The sequence below is a fragment of the Salmo salar genome, chromosome 28, assembly GCF_965601325.2.
Source record: "Salmo salar chromosome 28, fSalSal1, whole genome shotgun sequence".
Classification (NCBI taxonomy): domain Eukaryota; kingdom Metazoa; phylum Chordata; class Actinopteri; order Salmoniformes; family Salmonidae; genus Salmo; species Salmo salar.
Window position 1 is genome coordinate 4,062,324 of NC_138318.1, and position 25,005 is coordinate 4,087,328.

General features: G+C 44.5%; 1 protein-coding gene across 1 annotated transcript in view; it reads left to right on the top strand.

Moving 5' to 3' along the window:
* LOC106589294 (unconventional myosin-Id) overlaps window positions 1-25,005 on the top strand; it is a 128,796-nt gene that overhangs the window by 96,512 nt on the left and 7,279 nt on the right. The window contains exon 21 of the mRNA XM_014179077.3: window positions 570-724. Within this exon, the coding sequence (XP_014034552.1) occupies window positions 570-724 (155 nt within the window). The remainder of the gene's footprint in view (window positions 1-569; window positions 725-25,005) is intronic.

Genomic DNA, 25,005 nt, shown 5'->3' on the forward strand with positions numbered 1-25,005 from the left:
ATATTATCACGATACTTAGGTGCCAATACGATATGTATTGCGATTCAATAGTGTGATTGTATTGCGTTTTTATGTTCCAAACATATTGCTCACCATATGTCTGCTGCAGAGGGACAAAAGAGGGCATGAGAAAATGAGTTTTGATCAGTCATGGAAATAAAAGTGCTGAAAACAAATTTCAAAAGATGGAGAACAGGCTATGAGTTTTGGTGCAGGTACACCAACTTGCGCAAAAATAAGATTGCGATGTTGTCAAGACAATACAATATATCGTCAAAAATAATATCCCGATATGTAACTGTATCAAGTTTTTCCCCATCACTATATAGGACCATGTCAGAATTCCCCTGGTCCCTTTCCTTAGCAAGTAAATGATGGGTGACGGATTACAGTTTTGATTCAGTGTGAGAACCCCTAGTCTATTGCTGTGTCCATTGAGCCGTGCTAACTCAAATTCCCGTGGTGTTTGTCTGTATGTGTGTGCTCGTGCGCGTATGTATGCTTGTCTGTGTGTGTGCTTGCCCGTGTGTGTGTCTGCGCGTGTGTCCTCTCTCTCTCTGTCCTCCCAGGTGACGGGGGTGAGTGTGTCCCCAGGTAAGGATCAGCTGGTGGTGTTCCATACTAAGGACAGCAGGGACCTGGTGGTGTGTCTACAGGGCATGGTGCCTGCTGGGGACAGCCGCATCGGAGAGCTGGTGGGCACCCTTCTCAGCCACTTCAAAAGGTAACCAGTGTGTGTGTGTGTGGCATGCATGTGTTTGTGTCTGCCTTTCTGTCTGTCTGTGTTGGACGGTCGGTGGGTGAGTCCGTGGGTGAGTCGGGCAGATCTATCTACTTCTCTTTCTATCTGCCTGCCTGCATCCATCTCTGTCTTTACATGTGTGCGATGTTGTGTGTCTGTCTACAGTAAAATATACTGTATGTATGTGCTGGGAGCAAACTATGCAGTATCTCTCCTCTAAGCAAGGTCCAGTACCTCCTTGTGTGGTGCATTCTCCCAGAAGCGCATGGTGCAGACAGAGATTATCGTACAGACCAGCTGTGTCTCTCCCACATATTGCAGAGAGAAGTTCATTATTACTTACTGTCCCTTTGGTCAACCCCTGGAAAAACTACACAGGTAGCGGATTGGAACCAATATACTGCCCCATCTGATAGGGTACTGTACATATAAAATGATAGCATACTGTCCTGCTTTTAAAATGATCTTTAAGTGGATATAGGAGAATGGAGAAAATGGGCAAGGCATCATTGTGATCATATTACTGCTCTTTAAGTTGGGGCTTGTGTGATAATTCAGTAATGTATGATAGATAATTTGCGACATACATTATATTTAAGCTGATCTCTCGTGGAAAGATCCTGCACGTAAACCGAGAGAATCTGCCGGGACTGAATGGGATGTGAGGATTAGAGCAGCGGTAGTTCCAGTGTTTGGGTTTTTCCTCACTGGTTATTTGGAGAAAATCCCGGTTTTCGCAGGTGTTTGCATCTTTTGAATTTCAGAAGGGGAGGGGACATTCGGCCTGTGACTGAAAAGAGAGAGGGTGGAGCTCCTCGTGCCACTTCTCTTAACATTTACGGACTCAGGACTTAATCGAGCAGCTGACCAATTACGTGAACTTTAGTTCTGGGTTAACTAAGATTATATTTGAGCCATGCTGCTTTATTATATCCTTGGTCTGGTCTGAAACTGGTCTGATCTGTGTGTGAATGTGCCTGAACACGGCCCTGCTTCGATGCTATCATGTCTCATTGTATACAGTGACAGATGGCAAGGGTCCCTCTTAATGACTCTCCATGTGCATCCTATAGAAGCCCATTCATCACATTGAAACATGGGCACAAGAAAAGGCCACGCTGAGATACACCTGTGTGTGTGTGTGTGTGTGTGTGTGTGTGTGTGTGTGTGTGTGTGTGTGTGTGTGTGTGTGTGTGTGTGTGTGTGTGTGTGTGTGTGTGTGTGTGTGTGTGTGTGTGTGTGCGTCAGTAGATTTAACCTTTATCTCCGCTTGAGCATGGTGCACAGCCCACACAATGCAGAGCACCGTAGCAGTTTACACCACACACAGGGACCTAGAGTCAATGGCTGGCTTTTTATCCTCCAAATGTACAGCATTAGAAAAACGGTGTGACCGTGCCATTGAGCCTAAGCCCCATTCCAAATAACTCTGTCTCTGCTTAGGTTCCAACTTACAAAATGGCATCTTATTTTCCCAGGGGTTTTCCAAATTTGTCCCCTCAAAAGTCTGCTTTTTAAATTGAATTTGCGACTCGACAAGTTTCTAAAAAAAATGGCAACACTGTCACATTTTAGGAGTAGATAGGAGCCTTGTCAATAGGCATCAGGGCCAAATCTGTTGAGAGTTAAAACAGACACTGCGAATTCTGCTCCACGTTAACCCTCTTATCCGCTGTGACGCGCCACAGTTGTTTAGAAACTCACAAATAGTCCAGAGGTTTTTATATCCCCATGGCCTCACTTCCTCCCTCACTATTTTCCTTCTTCTTTCTCAAACTTTTTTCCCTTTTTTATCATTCCCCTATTGTCATCCCTCTTCTTTGTAACTCCCTCTCTCTCTCTTTGTACCCCCTATCTCTTCCTCCCACCTATTTCCCTATATCTGTTTCTCTTCCCCACTCTCCAGCTCTGTCTTTCTCTCTCTCTCTCTCTCTCTCTCTCTCTCTCTCTTGTTCTTTCTCTTTCTTTCTCTGTCCCCACCAATCTCTGTCATTCTCTTTCCCCCACCTCTCTGCCCACTCATCTCTTCTGCCCCCTCCCTCTACTCCATCCCTCCCCCTCCTCTCTCCTCCTTCCTTCCTCTCTCTCCCCCCTCCCTCCATCTCAGAAGAGGAGAGATGCAATATTTAAGGAGATGTGCTGCTCCACTGTGAAAGCTTGCATGGGTTCTAGTCTATATTTAGCCCAGACCTCTGCTGTATTGACGTGCACCCCACGCAGCTCGCACCAGGCAGCCACTGCTACTGCAGCACACCACACCACACCCTCTTCACTCCTGGGACAGAGGGGGAAGAGACACTATATCTGTCACACACGCATGCGCTCACATACACAGATGTGGATAGCACAGTCGTGCACTAGCACACACACACACACACACACATACAAACACAGATATCATTTTTGATCAGCAACTCATTAGTCGAATTAGGGTCGTTGTCCTTTTGGAAGGTGAACCTTAGCCCCCAGTCTGAGGTCCTGACCATTTTGGAGCAGGTTTTCATCAAGGATCTCTCTGTACTTTATTCCATTAATCTTTATCTCGATCCTGACTAGTCTTCCAGTCCCTGCCGCTGAAAAACATCCCCACAGCATGATGCTGCCACCACCGTGCTTCACGATAGGGATGGTGCCAGGTTTCCTCCAGACATGACACTTGGCATTCAGGCCAAAGAGTTCAATCTTGGTTTCATCAGACCAGAGAATCTTGTTTCTCATGGTCTGAGAGTCCTTTAGGTGCCTTTTGGCAAACTCCAAGCGGGCAGTCATGTGACTTTTACTGAGGACAGGCTTCCGTCTGGCCACTCCACCTTAAAGCCCTGATTGGTGGAGTGCTGCAAAGATGGTTGTCCTTCTGGAAGGTTCTCCCATCTCCACAGAGGAACTCTAGAGCTCTGTCAGAGTGACCATCAGGTTCTTGGTCACCTCCCTAACCAAGGCTCTTCTCCCTCGATTGCTCAGTTTGGCCGGGCGGCCAGCTCTAGGAAGTGTCTTGGTGGTTCCAAACTTCTTCCATTTAAGAATGATGGAGGCCACTGTGCTCTTCAGAAAAAAGATCCTGTTTTCACTTTGTCATTATAGGGTATTGTGTGGAGATTGAGGGGAAAATTTTTTTGGATCCATTTTAGAATAAGACTGTAACATAACAAAATGTGGAAAAGGGGAAGGGGTCTGAATACTTTCCGTATGCACTGTACAGTGGCATCAGTAATATTCATATCCCTTGACTTATTTCACATGTTGTTATGTTACAGCCTTATTCTAAAATGGATTCAGATGTATATTTTATCCATTTTGAAATCAGTCAGTAACACAACAAAATGTGCAATATAGTCAAGTGTTATGAATACTTTCTGAAGACACTGTACATAACATTTACATAATATTCAGCTTAATGTTACCTGATAATTATTTCTCACTGGATCTAACACATACCCCTTGGTTCACACCCATCATAAAAATAGCCTCCATGTTAGTTATTCAGCGGAGACTTAATTTCTCTCTGGAATTATAACTGTGAAGGTAAATAAGTAACTCAGCCAAAAAGCAGCAATGCACAAGCTCAGTATCCATTTGAAATCTATTTTAACCCTACTTACAGTACATGGGAACTTTTGTCTTTGTTGCCGTTTCGAAACTATAAATAGCGCTTCAGTGGAAACCAATCGAATGAGAAAATTCGAATGTGAGTTGTGTAAGTGTTCTAGATTGTTGTGTAACGCTGTGTTTTGATCTACTGGGATCTCAGTGACTACTGAAAGTACAGACAGTATTGACACGGGCGATGGAGGGGAGAGACTCTTATGTAGAGCCAAAAAGCATATGATGTGTGTGTGATGTTATTCTGGGCTCAGCCTTAACCCTATGATGAGAAGGAAGGCATCAGAAGACACCAGTTTGTGGACATACCTACCTCCTCCTTCTTCATTCATGTTTTCTCTTCCTTTGTCCTCTCTCTCCCTCTCTGCCGTGTCACTTCCTTGTTATGTGTTGCACAGACTGGAGGTTGGCCCGGATTTGGCAGGGCAGCAGGGTTACGTGATCAGTTGAGAGAGAGAGAGAGACAGAGATACACGCATGACTGTAAGTCGCTTTGGATAAAAGCTTCTGCGAAATGGCATACATTATTATATTATGTGTTGCTTCTCAGCTATGTGGCAGATCCCCGATTTTGCTCTGATATGTCCTCTGCTCCCATGGTGCATTGTGCTGTCCTCCTCATTGTCTGACCCCATGATATCAGGGTTCTGTCCTCTTCTATTTAACTCCAGTATGAAACCTCTCTGTCAGTGCCAGTACATCAACATTTGAAATCGTTTTCTAAAGAATTGCATTTCTGAGCCACAGCAGCCGGCTGATCGAGCCGCTGTCCCTCTCCATCTTTGAAGGATGCGTGCGCTCAAAGACTTGATGTATTTCTTGTTTGTTTTTTGCTTTTCAAGCCCTTTTGAGATTCTTATGAAAAGCATTATAGAAATGTAATAAATGATTATTCATTATTATTGTCCCTTTTTTTTAATTCTGTGAAACCGATTTTTAGATTTTGAAGCTCGGCGTTAATAGAGCAATCCGTGAGAAGATAAGTCGGGATCTGTTTTCCTTTCCGGAGAAAGACGATCCATTTAAGTTTGTGTTACAGTACAAGGGAAGCGTGAGGAATATTCAAATTAAAAGTGCTGCTCTGCGTGAACAAATGTGCCGTACTGCACTTTCCTGTGTAATTGGAGATGGCATCATCATCATCATTAAAGACACTAAAACAGAGAGACAGAGGCTGTGTGTGTGCTGCTAGCTGGTGCTTGTCTCTCCCAATGCCATCAAGGTCACCCTTTATGCTGAATCCAATATTTCAGACTTGAAGAAGTCATTCTCCCCTCCCATCTCATCTTCTCCTCTATCTCTATATCCCTCCCTCTCACTTCCCCCTCCCTCTAACACCCTTCCTCTCCAGCTCCCCCCCTTGTTTTTCAGCTCTCACTCTGCCCTCCCCTTTTCTCCTCTTTCCTTCCTCCTCCTCTCCCTCCGTCCCGGTGCAGTGCTGCAGATGCAGTTGCCATAGCGACCAGCCAATCCATGTTTGTCTGATATTTAGTCCAATAATAACACTGCTGCCTGAGAATACTAACAACTCATCTCCTCTGGGGAGAGAGGGAGAGGGTGGGAGATGGATGGAGAGAGATGGAGAGAAGAAAAACTGTGTGAGAGAGGTAAACAGAAGCTGTAGGAAAGGAGAGGGGAAAGGAGAAATAAGCTCATCTTGTTTTAGCCGTGAATGAATCCGTCTCCATCGTTATACACTATGGATTGGATAGTATTCCTGTCATGTAAAACTATGCAGAGCACCAATTCCAGTCATCCATACAAACGCTAATTTGCCATCCAAAAACATATGCAAAAATTGTTTTTGCTCCTCCTGCGTAAATGTTATGCAAAATGTAATTGCCCTGTGTGTGTGTGTGTGTGTGTGTGTGTGTGTGTGTGTGTGTGTGTGTGTGTGTGTGTATTGTCACATACTCTTACATTTGGCTACAGTCCCCAAACACACATGCTCACCTATACATACACACTCAAAAATGTTCTAGATTAACACACACACACGCACACTGTTTAAGCTGGACAGTAGAGAGTCCTGCTCTGTTTGGTTTATTTCCTTACCCTGCGGCCTGGTGGGGGTTGGTTGGTGGAGAGATGGAAGAGGAGGGGTTTAGACTGAGTGTGTGTGTGTGTGTTATGACTGAGTGTGCGAATGTGTTTGAGAGCTGGATCTGACCTAGTTTCCCTCTGTGTCGATCCCTGCATCCCTGTGGTGCTCTCTGCCTGCCTGCCCGCCTGCCAACCAACCACTGCGAGATGCAGTGAGGTACAGGTAACGAGGGCTCTGCCATGCACATAGAGCAGTGCTCCAGCCCAAGACATCGCGTCCCCTGACTTCCCTTCCATACCTCCAGCCTTTCCACCTACCCCCACACAGAGCATGTTACTTATTACGCTATCTTGCTGCTCTCACTGGTCATAATGCGAGCCACCTACTCTCTGTCTCTCTGTATCCTTGTAGAGTAAACCAAGATGTAGCGCCCTGCTCGACCCTTACCCTCTACTTGTTTTCCTCATACTCCTTGGCCCCCCTCTTCACCTCCATCACCCCTCTCTCTCATCCCTCTCTTCTCCCCATTTGTCTTTTCTCCTGTCATCTCCAGCTTGGGCCTGATCAACATTATTATCTTGGTTCAATACAACCTAGTCCCCTAGCCCAATGTCTCTCGAACTCGTGAAGCATTGATAAACTGGAATGAAAGGACTTGTCATTGACGTATTGATTTGATGGGATGACAAATTATGAGCTACTGTATGTGTCTTTAAAAGTGAGCGGTCGCCCCATGTGTAATTGTCACGTCCTGACCCTTGTAAGAGGTCATTTTCCATAGTAGAGTGGTCAGGGCGTGACAGGTGGGTGTTTTGGGTGGTTTTGGTTTTCTGTTTCTATGTGGGGTTTTTCTACATTTCTATTTCTATGTTTTTGTTTTCTATGTTTTGGCCAGGTATGGTTTCCAATCAGAGGCAGCTGTCTATCGTTGTCTCTGATTGGAAGCCATACTTAGGCAGCCTGTATTTCAGGTGTGGGTAGTTGTTTTCCATTTAGTCAAGTGTACCTGACGGAACTGTTGGCTGTCGTTTTGTTGTTCTTTGGTTAAGTGTTTCATTAAAGAAATGTATGAGCACTCTACACGCTGCGCCTTGGTCCCCTTTATACGACCCCTGTTACAGTAATGAATAACTTCTATATTTATTTAACTAGTCAAGTCAGTTAAGAACAAATTCTTATTTACAATGACGGCCTACCCCGGCCAAATGAAATCTAGCCAAATCAAACTTTATTTGTCACATGCGCCGAATACAACAAGTGTAGACTTTACTGTGAAATGCTTACTTACAAGCCCTTAACCAACAGTGCAGTTCAAGAAGAAGAAAATATTTACCAAGTAGGCTAAAATATAAAAGTAATAATAAAAAGTAACACAATAACGAGGCTATATGCAGGGGGCACCGGTACCCAGTCAGTGTGGAGGGGTACAGGCTTGTTGAGGTAATCTGTACATGTAGGTGGGGGCGAAGTGACTTTGCATAGATAACAAACAGTGAGTAGCAGCGGTGTGGGGGGGTGGTGTCAATGTAAATTGTCCAGTGGCGATTTATATGAATTGTTCAGCTGTTGAGGAGCCTTTTGGTCCTAGACTTGGACGACGCTGGGCCAATTGTGCACCACTCTATGGAACTCCCAATCACGGCCGGTTGTGATACAGCCTGTAATCGAACCAGGGTCTGTAGTGACACCTCTAGCGCTGAGATGCAATGCCTTAGACTGCTGCTTTTCCTTCTCTCCGCTTGGCTCATCCTCAACAACCTATTGATTTCCGTAATGGTCCTTTAGCCAAGTCCAACCACCCTTGTGATTATACTGGCTGCTTCAGAAGACAAGAGAGAGACCAGGGGTGCTGGTTCATTGACGAGCAGACACGATCGGCTATGAGTGTCACGATAGGCCTATTGAACAGAATGGAGAGAAAAGAAACTGGAGGAGGGAAGAGCCAAGCATGATTGTTTAAGACTGAAGGAGTCTCCTGCTGTGAAGCCATTGTGGCTCCAGCAGTGTTAAGACTCAGCCATCTGTGTACTACTATCAATGGTCCCTCAGGGAAAGTGCTCCCTTGCTTTGTCCACCACTGGCACACATCACCATCACTGACCCTATGATCCTTTAAAGAGAGGATCACAACACAGATCACAGCACAGGGAGGATGGGTGTGTGTGTGTGTGTGTGTGTGTGTGTGTGTGTGTGTGTGTGTGTGTGTGTGTGTGTGTGTGTGTGTGTGTGTGTGTGTGTGGTGTGTGTGTGTGTGTGTGTGTGTGTGTGTGTGTGTGTGTGTGTGTGTGTGTGTCTTTGTCTAGGATGAATACTCTCTACTACCCTTGGTAATAGTAGTCTCTTTACCCTTATGGAAGTAGAGTTGGGCTCACATTACTATGCGTTAAACCTGTGGCCACTACACGTGTTCTGTTAACACTCACATTATCAATCCTATCGGTACGCGTGTTGATATATGGTATACCAAGGTATTTAGAAATACCAACAGAATGATTTTCAATACCATAGATATTTTTTTTTTAATGCGGGGGTTGGGGAACCCGGCCTTGCGGGTGCTGTGGGAGTGCGTTCTACACTGCTTATAACTAACTATAAGTCAATTTATTTGGCAGCTCTTAGATATCTCCAGCTCAGGGCTCCAGCTATGCATTTGGTTTGCTAACTTGCTAGCTAATCGGCTACCTTACTAGATCAACCTACTTGGTTACAGCAGAGACAATCAATCCCCTCCGTGATCAAGATCCGGCTGCCAAAATTTGTGTTGTGCGACCAAAAATGTGTGTGCACTGCCGGTAACACCATGAGGTACAGGAACGGGATGAAAATCTGAATACCACCTAACCCTAGAGGAAGTCCTATGGAAGTGTATTGTTAGTACAGTTAGTCACTCCTGTTCAATTACTATTATAAGAGTAATTATAATATAAGAGTATTATAAGTACTCTTATAATTCATGCCATATACTCGTAAGCACATAATATACAGTAATATACACATAATCTCTTCTTTTTTTACACTTCCCTTTTTCTTCTAAAGTAAATTTTTGTATACTTAGGTGCATCAGGACAAATCAAATGTTATTTGTCACATGCGCCGAATAGTAGACCTTAGAGTGAAATGCTTACTTACAAGCCCTTAACCAACAATGCAGTTTTAAGAAAAATAACTGTTTAGTAAAAAATAGATAAGTAAAACATTAAAAAAATATTGTAAATTCAAAAAAGTAACAAATAATTCAAGAGCAGCAGTAAAATAACAATAGCGAGGCTATATGCAGGGGGTACAGGTACAGGGTCAATGTGCGGGGGCACCGGTTAGTCGAGGTAATATGTACAGTGGGGGGAAAAAGTATTTGATCCCCTGTTGATTTTGTACGTTTGCCCACTGATAAAGAAAGGATCAGTCTATAATTTTAATGGTAGGTTTATTTCAACAGTGAGAGACAGAATAACAACAAAAATATCCCGAAAAACGCATGTCAAAAATGTTGGTCATTTTGAGGATCTGAGGACCCATGCCAAATCTTTTCAGTCTACTCAGGGGGAATAGGCTTTGTCGTGCCCTCTTCACGACTAACTGGGTCTGTTTAGACCATGATAGTTTGTTGGTGATGTGGACACCAAGGAACTTGAAGCTCTCAACCTGCTCCACTACAGCCCCGTCGATGGGAATGGGGCATACTCGGTCCTCCTTTTCCTGTAGTCCACGACAATCTCCTTTGTCTTGATCACGTTGAGGGAGAGGTTGTTGTCCTGGCACCACACGGCCAGGTCTCTGACCTCCCAATAGGCTGTCTCGTCGTTGTCAGTGATGAGACCTACCACTGTTGTGTCATCAGCAAACTTTCTTTCACCTTTATTTAACCATGTAGGCTAGTTGAGAACAAGTTCTCATTTGCAACTGCGACCTGGCCAAGATAAAGCATAGCAATTCGACACATACAACAACACAGAGTTACACATGGAATAAACAAAACATACAGTCAATAATACAGTAGAACAAAAGAAAACAAAAAGTCTATATACATATAAATAGGCCATGGTGGCGAAGTAATTACAATATAGCAATTAAACACTGGAATGGTAGATGTGCAGAAGATGAATGTGCAAGTAGAGATACTGGGGTGAAAAGGAGCAAGATAAATAAATAAATACAGTATGGGGATGAGGTGGGTAGATAGATGGGCTGTTTACAGATGGGCTATGTGCCGTGACCTGTGAGCTGCTCTGACAACTGGTGCTTAAAGCTAGTGAGGGAGATATGAGTCTCCAGCTTCAGAGATTTTTGCAGTTCGTTCCAGTCTTTGGCAGCAGAGAACTGGAAGGAAAGACGACCAAAGGAGGAATTGGCTTTGGGGGTGACCATTGAGATATACCTGCTGGAGCGCGTGATACGAGTGGGTGCTGCTATGGTGACCAGTGAGCTGAGATAAGGCGGGGCTTTACCTAGCAGAGACTTATAGATAACCTGTAGCCAGTGGGTTTGGCGACGAGTATGAAGCGAGGGCCAACCAACGAGAGTGTACAGGTCGCAATGGTGGGTAGTGTATGGGGCTTTGGTGACAAAACGGATAGCACTGTGATAGACTGCATCCAGTTTGTTGAGTAGAGTGTTGGAGGCTATTTTATAGATGACATCACCGAAGTCGAGGATCGGTAGGATGGTCAGTTTTACGAGGTTATGTTTGGCTGCATGAGTGAAGGATGCTTTGTTGCGATATAGGAAGCCGATTCTAGATTTCATTTTGGATTGGAGATGCTTAATGTGAGTCTGGAAGGAGAGTTTACAGTCTAACCAGACACCCAGGTATTTGTAGTTGTCCACGTATTCTAAGTCAGAGCCGTCCAGAGTAGTGATGCTGGACCGGCGAGCAGGTGCGGGCAGTGATCGATTGAATAGCATGCATTTAGTTTTACTTGCGTTTAAGAGCAGTTGGAGGCCACGGAAGGAGAGTTGTATGGCATTGAAGCTCGTCTGGAGGTTAGTTAATACAGTGTCCAAAGAGGGGCCAGAAGTATACAGAATGGTGTCGTCTGCGTAGAGGTGGATCATAGAATCACCAGCAGCAAGAGCAACATTGATGTATACAGAGAAGAGTGTCGGCCCGAGAATTGAACCCTGTGGCACACCCATAGAGACTGCCAGAGGTCCGATTTGACACACTGAACTCTATCAGAGAAGTAGTTGGTAAACCAGGCGAGGCAATCATTTGAGAAACCAAGGCTGTCGAGTCTGCCAATAAGAATGTGGTGATTGACAGAGCCGAAAGCCTTGGCCAGGTCGATGAATAAGGCTGTACAGTAATGTCTCTTATCGATGGCGGTTATGATGTCATTTAGGACCTTGAGCGTGGCTGAGGTGCACCCATGACCAGCTCTGAAACCAGATTGCATAGTGGAGAAGGTACGGTGGGATTCGAAATGGTCAGTAATCTGTTTAACTTGGCTTTTGAAGACCTTAGAAAGACATGATAGGATAGATATAGGCCTGTAGCAGTTTGGGTCTAGAGTGTCACCCCCTTTGACGAGGGGGATTACCGCGGCAGCTTTCCAATCTTTGGGAATCTCAGACGATACAAAAGAGAGGTTGAACAGGCTAGTAATAGGGGTTGCAACAATTTCGGCAGATAATTTTAGAGAGGGTCCAGATTGTCTAGCCCGGCTGATTTGTATGGGTCCAGATTTTGCAGCTTTTTCAGAATATCAGCTATCTGGATTTGGGTGAAGGAGAAATGGTGGGGGCATTGGCGGGTTGCTGTGGAGGGTGCCGGGCAGTTAACCGGGGTAGGGGTAGCCAGGTGGAAAGCATGGCCAGCCGTAGAGAAATGCTTATTGAAATTCTCAATTATAGTGGATTTATCGGTGGTAACAGTGTTTCCTAGCCTCAGAGCAGTGGGCAGCTGGGTGGAGGTGCTCTTATTCTCCATGGACTTTACAGTGTCCCAGAACTTTTTTGAGTTAGTACTACAGGATGCAAATTTCTGTTTGAAAAAGCTAGCCTTAGCTTTTCTAATTGCCTGTGTATATTGGTTCCTAACTTCCCTGAAAAGTTGCATAACACGGGGGCTATTCGATGCAAATGCAGAACGCCACAGGATGCTTTTGTGCTGGTCAAGGGCAGACAGGTCTGGAGTGAACCAAGAACTATATCTATTCCTAGTTCTACATTTTTTTGAGTGGGGCATGCTTATTTAAGATGGTGAGGAAGGCACTTTTAAAGAATAGCCAGGCATCATCTACTGATGGGATGAGGTCAATGTCATTCCAGGATACCCCGGCCAGGTCGATAAGAAAGGCCTGCTCGCAGAAGTGTTTTAGGGAGTGTTTGACAGTGAGACCCATTACGGATGCAGGCAATGAGGCATTGATCGCTGAGATCTTGATTGAAAACAGCAGAGGTGTACTTGGAGGGCAAGTTAGTTAGGATGACATCTATGAGGGTGCCCGTGTTTACGGATTTGGGGTTGTACCTGGTAGGTTCATTGATAATTTGTGTGAGATTGAGGGCATCAAACTTAGACTGTAGGATGGTCGGGGTGGAGGGCATGTCCCAGTTTAGGTACATTTACATTTACATTTTAGCAGACGCTCTTATCCAGAGCGACTTACAGTAGTGAATGCATACATTTCATACATTAGGTCACCTAGTAGCACGAGCTCAGAAAATAGATGGGGGCAGTCAATTCACATATGGTATCGAGGGCACAGCTGGGGGCAGAGGGAGGTCTATAGCAAGCGGCAACAGTGAGAGACTTGTTTCTGGAAAGGTGCATTTTTAGAACTAGAAGCTCGAATTGTTTGGGTACAGACTTGGATAGTAATACAGAACTCTGCAGGCTATCTTTGCAGTAGATTGCAACACCGCCCCCTTTGGCAGTTCTATCTTGCCAGAAAATGTTATAGTTAGCGAGGGAGTTCAGAGTTTTTGGTGGTTTTCCTAAGCCAGGATTCAGACACGGCTAAGACATCCGGGTTGGCAGAGTGTGCTAAAGCAGTGAGTAAAACAAACTTAGGGAGTAGGCTTCTAATGTTAACATGCATGAAACCAAGGCTTTTACGGTTACAGAAGTCAACAAATGAGAGCACCTGGGGAGTGGGAGTGGAGCTAGGCACTGCAGGACCTGGATTAATCTCCACGTCACCAGAGGAACAGAGGAAAAGTAGGATAATGGGACGGCTAAAAGCTATACGAACTGGCCGTCTAGCACATTCAGAACAGAGAGTAAAAGGAGCAGGTTTCTGGGCACGATAGCATAGATTCAAGCCATAGTGTACAGACAAGGTAGGATGTGAGTATATTGGAGATAAACCTAGGCATTGAGTAATGATGAGAGCGATATAGTCTCTAGAGACGTTTAAACCAGGTGATGTCATCGCATATGTAGGAGGTGGAACAACATGATTGGTTAAGGCATATTGAGCAGGACTAGAGGCTCTACAGTGAAATAAGACAGTAATCACTAACCAGGACAGTAATGGATGAGGCATATTGATATTAGAGAGAGGCATGCGTAGCCAAGTGAACATATGGGTCCGGTGAGTGGTTGGGCTGACTGGGGACACGGCGATTCAGACAGTTAGCAGGCCAATGCTAACAGTTAGTAGGCCGGGGCTAAACAAGCTAGCAGTTAGCAGACCGGGGCTGGCAAGCTAGAAGTTAGCAGACCGGGTTAGCAAGCAAGCAGTTGGCAGACCGGGGCTAGCAGTTAGCAGACCGGGGCAGGCAAGTTAGCCTTTAGGAGACGTCACGATGGGGGTAAGTCTGTTTTTGCCTCTTTGTGCGGTGACGTCGATAGACCAGTCGTGGAATTAGTAGGGTTCCAAGTAGCTCTAGGTAGCTAGTAGGCCGTGGTTAGCAGAATGGGCCTTCAGCGGACGTCGCGCCTGAGGGGCCTGTTGGAATCCTTGGGCAGATTATGTCGGTATTCCAGTCGTAGAGGATCGGTGGGGTTCCGTGCCCCGTACCGGCAGTAGAAGGGGTCCGGATATTGTAGCCCAGGAGTGGGCTTCGGTGGTAGCACAGGAGCCCTGGCCGGGCTAGCTTCAGGCTAATTGATGCTTGCTCCGGGATGGAAACACTAGCCAGGAGTAGTCACCCGGGATTGCAGTTAGCTAGTTGCGAAGATCCAGATGAAAATGTTCAGAGTTTGCGGTAGGAATCCGGGGATATGGGGGGAAAAAATTAAATAATAATAATAGGTCCATTATGCTCTGGTTTGAGTCACGTTGTTCGAATGAGAGCTTTCCGAGCTACAGGTTAGCTGATGACCGCTAGCAATGGTTTGCTGACTGATAGCTAGTAGGTAGTTAGCTGGCTAGCTTCAGTTGAGGGATTCCAGATCCGAAGTAAATTGAAATACTTTAGAAAAAAACAGATCCATGCCACATTGGGTGAGGCGGGTTGCAGGAGAGTATTTAGATGTTAAGGTTTAGGAAAATATTTTTAAAAGATATGCGAAGAAAAATATGTAAAAATATATACAAGGGACAGGACAAAGACAAAGACGTCTGACTGCTACGCCATCTTGGATTATGAACTTAATGATGGTGTTGGAGTTGTGCCTGGCCATGCAGTCATGAGTGAACAGGGAGTACAGGAGGGGACTGAGCACTCACCTTTGAGGGGCCCACGTGTTGAGGATCAGTGTGGCGGATCTGTTGTTACCTACCCTTACCACCTGGGGAGGGCCTGACAGGAAGTCCAGGATCAGGTTGCGGAGGGAGGTGTTTAGTCCCAGGATCCTTAGCTTAGTGATGAGCTTTGCGGGCACTATGGTGTTGAACGTTGGTGTTCCTTTTGTCTAGGTGGGAAAGGACAGTGTGGAGTGCAATAGAGATTGCATCATCTGTGGATCTGTTGAGGCGGTATGAAAATTGGAGTGGGTCTAGCATTTCTGGGATAATGGTGTTGATGTGAGCCATGACCAGCCATTCAAAGCACTTCATGGATACAGATATGAGTGCTACGGGTCGCTAGTCATTTAGGCAGGTTACCTTTAGTGTTCTTGGGCACAGGGACTATGGTGGTCTACTTGAAACGTGTTGGTCTTACAGACTCAGTCAGGGACAGGTTGAAAATTTCAGTGAAGACACTTGCCAGTTGGTCAGTGCATTCTCGGAGTACACGTCCTGGTTATCCGTCTGGCCCTGCGGCCTTGTGAATGTTGACCTATTTAAAGGTCTTACTCACATTGGCTTCGGAGAGCGTGATCACACAGTCGTCTGGAACAGCTGGTGCTCTCATGCATGTTTCAGTGTTACTTGCCTCGAAGTGAGCATAAAAGTAATTTAGCTCGTCTGGTAGGCTCGTGTTACTTGGCAGCTAGCGTCTGTGCTTTCCTTTGTAGTCTGTAATAGTTTGCAAGCCTACCATATCCAACGAGCGTCGGAGCCAGTGTAGTACGATTCAATCTTAGTCCTGTATTGACGCTTTGCCTGTTTCATGGTTCGTCGGAGGGCATAGCGGGATTTCTTATAAGTGTCCGGGTCCCATTCCTTGAAAGCGGCAGCTCTACCCTTTTGCTCAATGCGGATGTTGCCTGTAATCCATGGCTTCTGGTTGGGGTATGTACGTACAGTCACTGTTGGGACGACGTCATCAATGTTGATGAAGCCAGTGACTGATGTAGTGTACTCCTCAATGCCATTGGAAGAATCCCAGAACATACAGTGGGGAGAACAAGTATTTGATACACTGCCGATTTTGCAGGTTTTCCTACTTACAAAGCATGTAGAGGTCTGTAATGTACACTTCAACTGTGAGAGACGGAATCTAAAACAAAAATACAGAAAATCACATTGTATGATTTTTTTAAAGTAATTAATTAGCATTTTATTGCATGACATAAGTATTTGATCACCTACCAACCAGTAAGAATTCCGGCTCTTACAGACCTGTTCGTTTTTCTTTAAGAAGCCCTCCTGTTCTCCACTCATTACCTGTATTAACTGCACCTGTTTGAACTTGTTACCTGTATAAAAGACACCTGTCCACACACTCAATAAAACAGACTCCAACCTCTCCACAATGGCCAAGACCAGAGAGCTGTGTAAGGACATCAGGGATAACATTTTAGACCTGCACAAGGCTGGGATGGGCTACAGGACAATAGGCAAGCAGCTTGGTGAGAAGGCAACAACTGTTGGCGCAATTATTAGAAAATGGAAGAAGTTCAAGATGACGGTCAATCACCCTCGGTGTGGGGCTCCATGCAAGATCTCACCTCGTGGGGCATCAATGATCATACAATGTGATTTTCTGGATTTTTGTTTTAGATTCCGTCTCTCACAGTTGAAGTGTACCTATGATAGAAATTACAGACCTCTACATGTTTTGTAAGTAGGAAAACCTGCAAAATCGGCAGTGTATCAAATACTTGTTGGCAATTGTCAAGACTCTAAGTGACTAAATAAACCCAGAAAAAACTGCAACAAACAGAAACATGTTTTTCATTTCAGTTGACTAAAACGAGACGAGGCGAAATTATCTCTGAGACTAAAATCTGCCTACTAAATGGACTGGACAAGTGTTTTTGGAGAAATTGAGAGCTTTTCTGTGATAAGCACAACTAATATTAGCAGCAGAGATCTGCAGCACTGTTCTGTTCAGCAGTGAGAAGGATATGCCACACCCAGCACACACAGCCTACATCAGCTGGTGAACTGCGGGAGCAAGCGATAAGTGTGGGCGGACTGGCTCCCTTCGGTTCCGCCTCCAATTATACAGATCGTGCAGGCGACTCTTGCTTCCCCGTAGCTAACCAGTCACCACCAGCCTTCTCGTTAACTACCCTTTGCCTGGTTAAGAAACACATGCTGCTTTACGAAATTTTAAACAATGCAGTATCGAGTTTAATAGTAAAACAACAGTCTAGCTATGTTTTTCTCTCCCTTGAGTATGGAAAAGTAGACTGTCTTTGAATTTGGCGTCTCGCTCAAGTTCCCATTTTCCCAACTGCATTTCATAGCCAGGCTCTGTAGCCAATGTAGCCAAGTCTCCTGCTTTTCCTCAGATAAAACGGCTTGAGAGATTACCGTTAAAAAGATATGACCCATAATGCCGGCACTATGTTTTTTTTCTTTCTGTAGTGCATTGGCAGGCCGCATTTTACATTCAAAAGCATATCGCAGGGCGTTCTAAAACTAGGCTACTTGCAGACTGGACTGTTAACCATTTGTTTAGGCTACACCTTGTTCAGTCATGTTACCTCATTAGCTAGCTATAGGGCACGTTCAGCAGGACACATTTTGGAAAGAAATATGCTATGCAGAACAAACATGAATCTCTGACATGTTGAATAAGGAATAACGTTGGATCTATTCATGGCATATCTATCTGCAACTTTCGAGAATGTTTTGCAACTGAACGTGGCCCTGGTAACGTTGCCAGGAGCCTATATGTTAACATTTGGTGGCACAAAAAGAAAGGAAAAGGGATGGCAAACAATTTATTGACTAAATTCCTCTTGCCACCACACTAGATCTGTCTGGTTAAAGAACTTTATTTTGAGTTAATGTGTACCCATTGACTCAGGCTTGAGCATTTGGACCAGGACTCGAGCACTGAGACTCGGACTTCAGCCATAGGGGACTTCGGGGTCGATTCGAACTCGAGGTTTAGTGACTGGACTACATCACTGGGCGAAACAGTAATTAGATCCTGTTTAAAGTCATTAGCACCTGTTCTACACTGTACAAAAATATAAACGCAATGTGTAAAGTGCTGGTCCCATGTTTCAAGAACTGAAATAACAGATCCCAGAAATGTTCCATACTCAAAAAAGCTTATTTCTCTCAAATTTTGTGCACAAATGTGACCCGACTCAGGAAACTAGGCGTATGTCGCAAGTCACGACTTCACATGAGAGCAGTTTTATCAAAATGCATTTTTGGGCAGAAATACCTTCTCGACCATTGTGAACTTTCATGTGCCTTAATAACAAACTTGTATGCCATCTGTAAATACGAATAAAATTGTTAAATTATGAGCCTTGTTGGTTAAGCCACAGAAAAAAACAGCAACCTTCCCACTAGCCATGATTGGCTGAGATAATGAGTGGGCTGGACATGCCGAGAGATGAGTTCAGATTGGTCTGCCATATAGAGGGCTTCTGACTATTTGAGCTCATCAGTCTGTGTTGGTAATCCTGTCGAACGCGGCTTTTAGAAAAATGTATTTTGTAGTGGAGCTGCATAAGTGTACCTCTCCACTTTCTGGAGGATCACGTTTTGAAATCAGTGGAATTAGAGAATGATAGCTAAAGAGGTGGAGAAAACACCTGTCTCCGGATTACATCTTCAAACTAAGGGCAACTGTGGTATGGCATTCCTGACAGGGAGAAGCGTCCATCATGCATGATGATGTATACAGGTAAGATAGTCTAGTGTTAGCTAGCTACATTTTCAGATATTGCGTGTTTCTAATTTTACATAAAGTGGTTTCATTTCAAGCTAAAGTGTACTGTTTGCTAGCTAGCGGTATTCATGCAGGGTAGTAATGACATGATTTGGCAATGTGTTCATTGTTGTTTAACTAGCTAAAATTAGCTGGCTGGCTCGTTAGCTAATGTTACGTGACGTGTGTGATCTTAAACGTTGTTTACATAGCTAGGTTCATTTGTATCCCAGACACGTTTGCTTTTCTACTTAGAGCCTAATGTTAGCTAGCTAACATTGAACCTGGTTGGTTAGCTCCCAGGTCTGTGGCATTGTTGGCACTGTTCATTGTTGTTTAACTAGCTAACGTTAGCTGCCTGGCTCGTTAGCTAATGTTACATGACGTGTGTACAACACCCGTTGACTATGGCCAAACAAACGTCTGCAAAAAAGTGTAATGAAATTGTTGCTAGCAGAGCTGGTTAGGCTCTTTTCATGTTATCCAATCATCGGCCAGTCAAGTGTTCTCTCCGAGAGTGAAACGAGATGGGTGGGGCTAAAGACTAAGACGGTGTGAACGATGCTGAATGGGTGTAGACAAAGAAGAGCCTTTCACTAGATACCAAAACATTCGAAGTCCATTTTCTCAAAAGTGAGTTTACAAGTTGATCAACTTTAAAAGCATAATTACTTTCCCATTGTTCCTCAAATGCAGTGTACGATATACCATTTTGTAGCTCTGAGTCAATACTTTTATCCAATGTAAAAAACACAATTTAAAATTTTGCTGCATAAGACCGAATCCAGGGGGTGAGTTACAAATTTGTTTACATCCCTGTTAGTGAGCATTTTATCCTTTGTCAAGATAATCCATCCACCTGACAGGTGTGGAATATCAATAAGCTGATTAAACAGCATGATCATTACACAGGTGCAATAAAAGGCCACTCTAAAATGTGCAGTTTTGTCACGCAACGCAATGCCACAGATGTCTCAAGTTTTGAGTGAGTGTACAATTGGCATGCTGACTGTAGGAATGTCCACCAGAGCTTTTGCCAGAGAATTGTATGTTAATTTCTCTACCATAAGCCACCTCCAACGTCGTTTTAGAGAATTTGCCAGTACGCCCAACCGGCCAGATAATTTGTATATATTCTTATATACATGTTTGTTTGTCATATTTCTGCTGTTGGGAAGAGAATCATATTACTCAAAGATATGTTGGTAGGACAAGGCTATGTATGTTTGTGCACATGGCAGTCAGTGATTTATGTTTACTATAGGTTAATGAGGCAATACAAATGTGATGTGACTGGCTCACTGTTTTCGTCATTTTGACAGTAAGTAGACTAAATCATTATTCAAGTGACAAAAATGTGATTAATACTTAATGATATTTTAGTGAAAATGACTAGATTAAATCCAAACATAACACTGCTGAATACACCCTTATTGTCAATTGTCAGTGAAGGTTGGAATGAACACCTGCTTAATACCTGTGTCCTTCAGGAGGAGGATAGGAGTGGAGTGGAGTATAGAGGTGAGGTGAGGTGAGGAGTGGAGAGGAAGGGCGGCAGGTAGCCTAGTGGTTAGAGCGTTGGGCCAGTAACCGAAAGTTTGCTAGATGGAATCCCCCAGCTGACAAGGTGAAAATCTGTCGTTCGGCCCCTGAACAAGGCAGTTAACCAACTGTTCCTAGGCCATCATTGTAAATAAGAATTTGTTCTTAACTGACTTGCCTAGTTAAATAAAGGTTAAATAAAAAAATATAAAAAATTCTGTACCAGCTTGAAGAACCTCCACTATCATGACACATGGTGTAGAGATACATTATAGGATCTCTATAACTAAGAAAGGGACTTCTAGTATTATTGTCCTGTCCTTTTGACCCACCCCTCTCTCCACTGCTACAGTACATTAGGCGCTGAGCTAGGCTACACTATGGAGGCTTTTGGCTGTGATCAATGCTCTCCTTGGCAGCCGCACTTCATGGCTCCTGTGTGGCTGTTCTGTGTGTGTGCGTGTGTTTGTGTGTGTGTGTATGTCTCTCTCCCTCTTTCTCTAGCTTTCTCTCTCCCTCTTTCTTCATCTAAACCTCTTTTTAAACCTCTCAGATTGATTTTGTTCTTCCTCCTCTCCTCTCTAAGTTCAGCGGGGAATGTCTTTGATCAATAGACTTTTTGCTGCTAAGCCGTTTTCCCCAACATTTTTAGATGACCTACTTAGTAATCTCCCCAGTTAGAGTATATAGCTCTTCTTTTCATAAAAAAGGGAGAAAGAGACAGAGAGGAAGAGAGGAATAAGGAAGCTATCCGCAGGCGGATTTTCCGTACTCTCGCAGATTAATAAATATTGGAGGCGAAAGCCGGCTTCTGTAATGATTTTGGTCAATAATAGCCTGGGATTAGGGTGGTTTTGAAGGGTAGCCGTTGCTGCATTTGAGCAGGTTTTAACTTGGGAGGGGTTCTTTGCCTCCTGGTGTTGTATTACATGTGGTTTACAGTCTAGTCTTCAGGTTCAATATTTATTTTATTTTATTTATTTCACCTTTATTTAACCAGGTAGGCCATTTGAGAACAGGTTCTCATTTACAACTGCGACCTGGCCAAGGTAAAGCAAAGCAGTGCGACAACAACAACAACAACACAGATTTACACATGGGGTAAACAAACGTACAGTCAATAACACAATAGAAAAGTCTATGTACAATGTGTGCAAATGTAGTAAGATTAGGGCGGTAAGGCAATAAATAGGCCATAGAGGTGAAATAATTACAATTTAGCATTAACACTTGAGTGATAGATGTGCAGATGATGATGTGTAAGTAGAGATACTGGGGTGCAAAAGAGCAAAAATTAACAATATGGGGATGAGGTAGTTGGGTGTGCTATTTACAGATGGGCTGTATACAGGTACAGTGATCGGTAAGCTGCTCAGACAGCTGATGCTTAAAATTAGAGAGGGAGATATGTTTCCAGCTTCAGTGATTTTTGCAATTCGTTCCAGTCATTGACAGCAGAGAACTGGAAGGAAAGACGGCCAAAGGAGGTGTTGGCTTTGGGGATGACCAGTGAAATATACCTGCTGGAGCGCGTGCTATGTGTGGGTGTTGCTATGGTGACCAGTGAGCTGAGATAAGGTGGGGCTTTACCTAGCAAAGACGTATAGATGACCTGGAGCCAGTGGGTTTGGCAAGGAATATGTAGCAAGGGCCAGCCAACGAGAGCATATGGTGGGTAGTATATGGGGCTTTGGTGACAAAATGGATGGCACTGTGATAGACTACATCCAATTTGCTGAGTAGAGTGTTGGAGGATTATTTTGTAAATGACATTGCCGAAGTCGAAGATCGGTAGGATAGTCCGTTTTACATTTTAATTTCTGTTTGAAAAAGCTAGCCTTGGCTTTCCTAAGTGACTGTGTATATTGGTTCCTGACTTCCCTGAAAAGTTGCATATCGCGGGGGCTATTCGGTGCTAATGCAGTACGCCACAGGATGTTTTTGTGCTGGGGTAGTCAAGTCTGGGGTGAACCAAGGGCTATATCTCTTCTTAGTTCTACATTTTTGTTGAATGGGGCATGCTTATTTAAGGTGAGGAAAGCATTTTTAAAGAGCAACCAGGCATCCTCTACTGACGGGATGAAGTCAATATCCTTCCAGGATACCTGGGCCAGGTCGATTAGAAAGGCCTGCTCGCTGAAGTGTTTAAGGGAGCGTCTGACAGTGATAGGGTTTGTCCGCGGACCCATTACGGACGCAGGCAATGAGGCAGTGATCGCTGAGATCCTGGTTGAAGACAGCAGAAGTGTATTTAGAGGGAAAGTTGGTCAGGATGATATCTATGAGGGTGCCCATGGTTACGGATTTAGGGTTGTACTTGGTAGGTTCCTTGATAATTTGTCTGAGATTGAGGGCATCTAGCTTAGATTGTAGGACGGTCGAGGTGTTAAGCATATCCCAGTTTAGATCACCTAACAGTACGAACCCTGAAGATAGATGGGTGGGCAATCAATTCACATATGGTATCCAGGGCACAGCTGGATACCAGCGGCAACAGTGAGAGTCTTATTTCTGGAAAGGTGGATTTTTAGAAGTAGAAGCTCGAATTGTTTGGGCACAGACCTGGATAGTATGACAGAACTCTGCAGACTATCTCTGCAGTAGATTGCAACGCCGCCCCCTTTGGCAGTTCTATCTTGTCGGAAAATGTTGTAGTTGGGGATGGAAATTTCAGAATTTTTGGTGGCCTTCCTAAGCCAGGATTCAGACACGACTAGGACATCAGGGTTGGCAGAGTGTGCTAAACCAGAGAATAAAACAAACTTAGGGAGGAGGCTTTTAATGTTAACATGCATGAAACCAAGGCTTTTACGGTTACAGAAGTCAACAAATGAGAGCGCCTGTGGAATAGCTGTGGTGCTGAGGGCTTCAGGGCCTGGGTTAACCAGGGTACGGCTAAATCCACAAGATCTGGTCGTCTAGTGCGTTAGGAACAGAGAATAACAGAGAATAAAAGGAGCAGATTTCTGGGCGTGGTAGAATAGATTCAGGGCATAATGTACAGACAAGGGTATGGTAGGATGTGAGTACAGTGGAGGTAAACCTAGGCATTGAGTGACGATGAGAGCGGTTGCATCTCTGGAGGCACCAGTTAAGCCAGGTGAGGTCTCCGCATGTGTGGCGGGTGGGACAAAAGAGCTATCTAAGGCATTTAGGGCGGGGCTGGGGGTTCTACAGTGAAATAAAACAATAATAACTAACCTAAACGGCAGTAGACAAGGCATATTGACATTAGGGAGAGGCATGTGTAGCCGAGTGATCATAGGGTTCAATGAGCAGCAATAGATGAGTCAGGGAACCGTTTGGTGGTCGCAACTACACTAGGCGAGCTGGAGACACGGCGATTCAGAAAGCTAGTGGGCCAGGGCCAGCAGATGTGTCTTCGGCCTGCTGAAACCACCATTTTCATCTTTTCTCATCTATTCCTTCTCTCCTCTTCCCCCTTCTGTATATCATCTCCTATCTCATCCTGTCTCGCCTCCTTGGCGGGGAGGTTTGTTTGCTTGTGTTCTGGAAGATGGGATTGGGGGTTGGCCGCAAGACATGTGTGTTGAATTTGGGAGGGGAGTTGGCTATCTATCAGACATGAATGGACCATTGGTCCGTCTCTACACTCTACTGACCTCAGCCCCTCCCCCTCACACAGTAGTAACAGGCAGAAACACCTGAACATGCTGTCCACATATATACACACACGCACACACAATCTCAGTATTGATCAGAGGAGGCTGGCAGGTTTTTATTTTAGAACTGCTGTTAAGGAAAGCAGGGGCAGAGATCTGACAAACAAGCAGTGGGAGCTCTTCTCCCTCTCCCATCCACATAAACAGAACCTTGTGGAGACCCTCCCTCAGGCTCGGGTGTGGTGTGTGCTTGTGCGTGCGTGCGTGCACTGTGGGCATGTGATGCTCTTGGCACAGAACCTGTGCTCTTGTTGATCATCTGGCCCATCCTTGCGCCGTCTGTCTGCCACAAACACTCTATTCACATGCACTGCCCATATTTGCAATAATCTGCCAGTATTTGCGTCATACTACTACAAAACCTATCTGTCATTCGAAAGAGACTTTAAAGTCTCTTAGGTCTAAATGTAACCTATATATAACCTTATCTTGAGCACAAGTCCCGAGTCTTCTGCAAGTCATGATGGCTTTGCTGAGTGACTTTACCTGTATATCTTAAGCATCCTTTCTCATATATTTTGCAGGAGGCAGGAGAGCTTGGCTCCATGATGAAAAAAATACCTTTAAAAGGATGAGTCAATGGTGTTGCCTGGATGCAGATAGATTGCCATGTCGATTTCCCTACCTCTCTTCCTCTTCCTCCTCTCTATCCTCAGAGGCTGGGGTAGATGGGGCAGAAGATCTCTAGCGAAGAAAATACACAGTTACTGCGAAAGAGTGTAGGAAATAATAGATTTTCTAGTAGGAGAGTAGAGGCAGTGGTGTCTGAGTCTCTCCCTGGGGAGATGGCTTGACTAAGACTGGTCACTCAATTTAATACGTTTACATGCACACTAATAATTCGGTATTAAACCGATAATGGCAGTAGGCAGATTATGCAATAGTCATGTAAACAATTCACTCTAAATTTACTCAATTAATCTTAATCTTATCTCAAAATTGAAGTACGCATACGCTGATTAAAACACCTGGCATTCTGAGCAGTCTTTCAAATGATTAGG